The 3,058-nt window shown below is 68.7% G+C and overlaps 1 protein-coding gene across 1 annotated transcript; it reads left to right on the top strand.

The window, feature by feature from the left end:
• The first annotated feature begins 299 nt into the window (after window positions 1-299).
• Window positions 300-2,283, top strand: C2CD4C (C2 calcium dependent domain containing 4C). Its single transcript, XM_042927372.1, has 2 exons — window positions 300-365; window positions 980-2,283. Exon 2 carries the CDS (start codon window positions 1,021-1,023, stop codon window positions 2,281-2,283), a length of 1,263 nt encoding a protein of 420 aa, XP_042783306.1. The 5' UTR covers window positions 300-365; window positions 980-1,020.
• The last annotated feature ends 775 nt before the right edge of the window (window positions 2,284-3,058 follow it).

Below are 3,058 nucleotides of genomic sequence, written 5' to 3'. Positions count from 1 at the left end.
ATCCGCAGGCACAAGAGCTACGACTGGCCTTCGACGAGGCGCAACCACCTGCTTGCCTCCCATCGACCCCCACCAGGCCCCTGGGGCCTGGGCTTGGGGGCGGGGCGGGGCGGGGGCCCCTGGGGCCTGGGGGCGGGGCGGGGCGGGGGCTGTGGTGCGGCTGTACTAGGAGGAATACGGCGGCGCGGCGGCCGGGCTGGGCGGTTTCCCGCCGCCGCCGCCGGTGAATGAGTCCCTGCTGCGCTGCCGCCGCCGCCCGAGCTGGAGCTGCGACCGCGTCCCCCCGCGGGCCCCGACCCCTTCGCGCTGCGACCCCGGCGTGCCCGCGGGACAGCCTCCAGCCTCGGGTCACCACCCCGGGGCAGGTGAGTGTGGGGACCCCGCCACGGTCCGCGGGGGTCTGCTAGGACCCCCGCCCCCACCCCAAGCTGAGTCTGGCGGGGGGGGGGGCGGGGAGACACGCGGGAGGGGTCAGCTCGCTGCGCCTTCAGTCCTCCGACTGACCTCCTCTCCCTGCCCAGACCCTGGTGCCTGGACCCTCAGTCCTGGGCAAAGCCACAGGTGGGTGGGAGCTTGGCGGGGGGTGGGAGGGGGGACGGGGGGGGGGGGCGGAGCGGGGACATCCTGGGGATCCGCGCATACCAGGGGTGCCTTCCCTTTGGACTGAGCACAGACCCTTTAGCAAGCGCTTTGAGATCCTCAAGACGGGGTGGGGGCGGGAGAGGGGTCGCTGTCCCCTGGGAGCTTCCCAAGAGTCGAACGTCGCCCCCACCTCCCTAGCTTCGCCTTGGTTCTGGGAAGTTAAGCTCGATCTCCCTGGGGAGGGAGGACGGGGGAGAGGTGATGCGCTCTGAGTGATCCTGCGCAACCCCCCTTGGCCGGGACCTGCCCCTGTGGCTCCCCTACACAGGCGTCGGGAGCCCCTGTTCCCTTCTCCCAGGGCCTGGGATGCAGCTCCTGACCCCGCTTGTCCTCTCAGACTCTGCAGAGCTCTTCCTGGCCTCCCCTCTGCCTGCCCCCATGAAGAAAACCAACGTGTGGTTCCTGGAGCGTCTCCGGGGGTCCGGAGAAAACGCCAGCCCTGGGAGTGAGGCAGGGGACAGGGGATCCAAGGGACCCCTGTACAGCAATGTGCTCACACCCGACAAGATCCCTGACTTCTTCATACCCCCCAAGCTGCCCGCTGGCCCCACAGATCCCGAGGCTCAGGCAGAGCTGGGCCCCGCCACCTCCGATCAGAACCTGGCCTCGGGGACACCCCGCCGAGCCCCCCGGAGTCCCCGGCTGTCTGCCAAGCTGCCGGCTGAGAGCAAGAGCCTGCTGAAGGCAGCCACCCGGCACGTGATCCAGATTGAGAGTGCGGAGGACTGGCCAGCGGAGGAGGCTGCCACCAACGCAGACCCCCAGGCCCAGGGCGCCATGTCCCTGCCCTCTGTGCCCAAAGCCCAGACGTCCTATGGCTTTGCCACACTGGCAGAGAGCCCCCACACGCGGCGCAAGGAGTCCCTGTTCCACAGCGAGCATGGAGCCCTGGCTCAGGTGGGGTCCCCAGGTGCCGGGCGCCGTCGGGGGGCCCCCAAGGCCAATGGGGGAGATGGGGTGCCCAGGGAGGCTGGTGGGGCCCTCATGAGCCCCAGTCGCTACTTCAGCGGTGGGGAGAGTGATACTGGGTCCTCGGCCGAGTCCTCCCCATTCGGGTCCCCTCTGCTGTCTCGCTCTGTGTCACTGCTGAAAGGCTTTGCCCAGGACAGCCAGGCCAAAGTGAGCCAGCTCAAGCACTCGGCGGGCCGCCACGGCTCTCTGTCTGCTGAGGACAGTGCACCAGACGCCAGCCCTGGGGCTCGGCGCCGTTTGACCCGCAGGGCCACCCCGGAGCCGGGCCCTGAGACTGGCCAGGCGCCCCGGGTGGAGCACGCCGTCCGGATGGGCCCTCGGGGCAGCGTCAGGCTGCTGGCAGAGTATGAGGCAGCCCAGGCCCGCCTGCGGGTGCGCCTGCTGGCTGCCGAGGGCCTCTATGACCGCCTGTGTGACGCCCGGAGCATCAACTGCTGTGTGGGCCTGTGCCTGGTCCCCGGCAAGCTGCAGAAGCAGCGCAGCACCATCATCAAGAACAGCCGCCACCCCGTCTTCAACGAGGACTTCTTTTTCGACGGCCTGGGGCCGGCCAGTGTCCGGAAGCTGGCCCTCCGGATCAAGGTGGTCAACAAGGGTGGCAGCCTCAAGCGGGACACGCTGCTCGGGGAGAAGGAGCTGCCCCTGGCCTCCCTGCTGCCTTTCCTGTAAAGGCCCCTCCCTGCCTCCCTGCGGAGGGTAGGATGCGGGGGAAGACCCCACCCCACCCCACCCGGGTCCCCACGGGCAGGAGGCCGCTTGGCCAGGCCGGCGGGGGGCGGGGGCTGGGGTGCGGCGTGTTCAAGCTCAGACCGGGGCTGCAGTCGATGCCGGGGGTGGCCAGGATACTATTTTTCACGGATTCATTTTTTTTTTTTTTGGAAGAGGAAGAGAGGGGGCTGCCAGCAAAGAGAAAGGGACACTTGGCAGGGCTGAGCGTCCCCCCTCCCGACCCCCCATGCCCCAAGTTCTGCGCGGCCTTACCCCTTTAAGAGTTCTGGAAAGGGGTTCTCAGGGTGGGGTGTGGGGGGCCGGAACCTGTTCCTGGAGGCAGCTGGTGTGGATCACAGGCCTAGAGGTGACCAGTCCTGAGGCTGAGGCCCATCTTTCCCTTGGTCGTATGGGAGTTCTCCTGGCCCGGCCCACGAGACACCCCGTCCCCCGCCAGAGAGCAGTAGCAGGCCTGGGATCTGCCAACAGCACCCACAGGGCCCCAGAGGCAGAGCCCGCCGGGGAGCAGGGTGCCACGTCTGGTCTGAGAGCCACGACCTGGCAAAAGACAGGCAGAGGAGGGGGCCCGGACGCAGAGGAAGCCCCAGGAGGGCTGGTGGAAAGCAGACAGCTCTCCTGTGTGCTGTCTTCCTCCAGCACCTTCCCTGGCCCGACTCACCTCACCTGAGACCCTGCTGGGACATCCGGAGCCTGCCTCCCCAGGAGGGGCTGCTCA

Source organism: Panthera leo, chromosome A2, assembly GCF_018350215.1.
Source record: "Panthera leo isolate Ple1 chromosome A2, P.leo_Ple1_pat1.1, whole genome shotgun sequence".
Classification (NCBI taxonomy): Eukaryota; Metazoa; Chordata; class Mammalia; order Carnivora; family Felidae; genus Panthera; species Panthera leo.
This window is presented reverse-complemented; position numbering and strand designations above follow the sequence as displayed.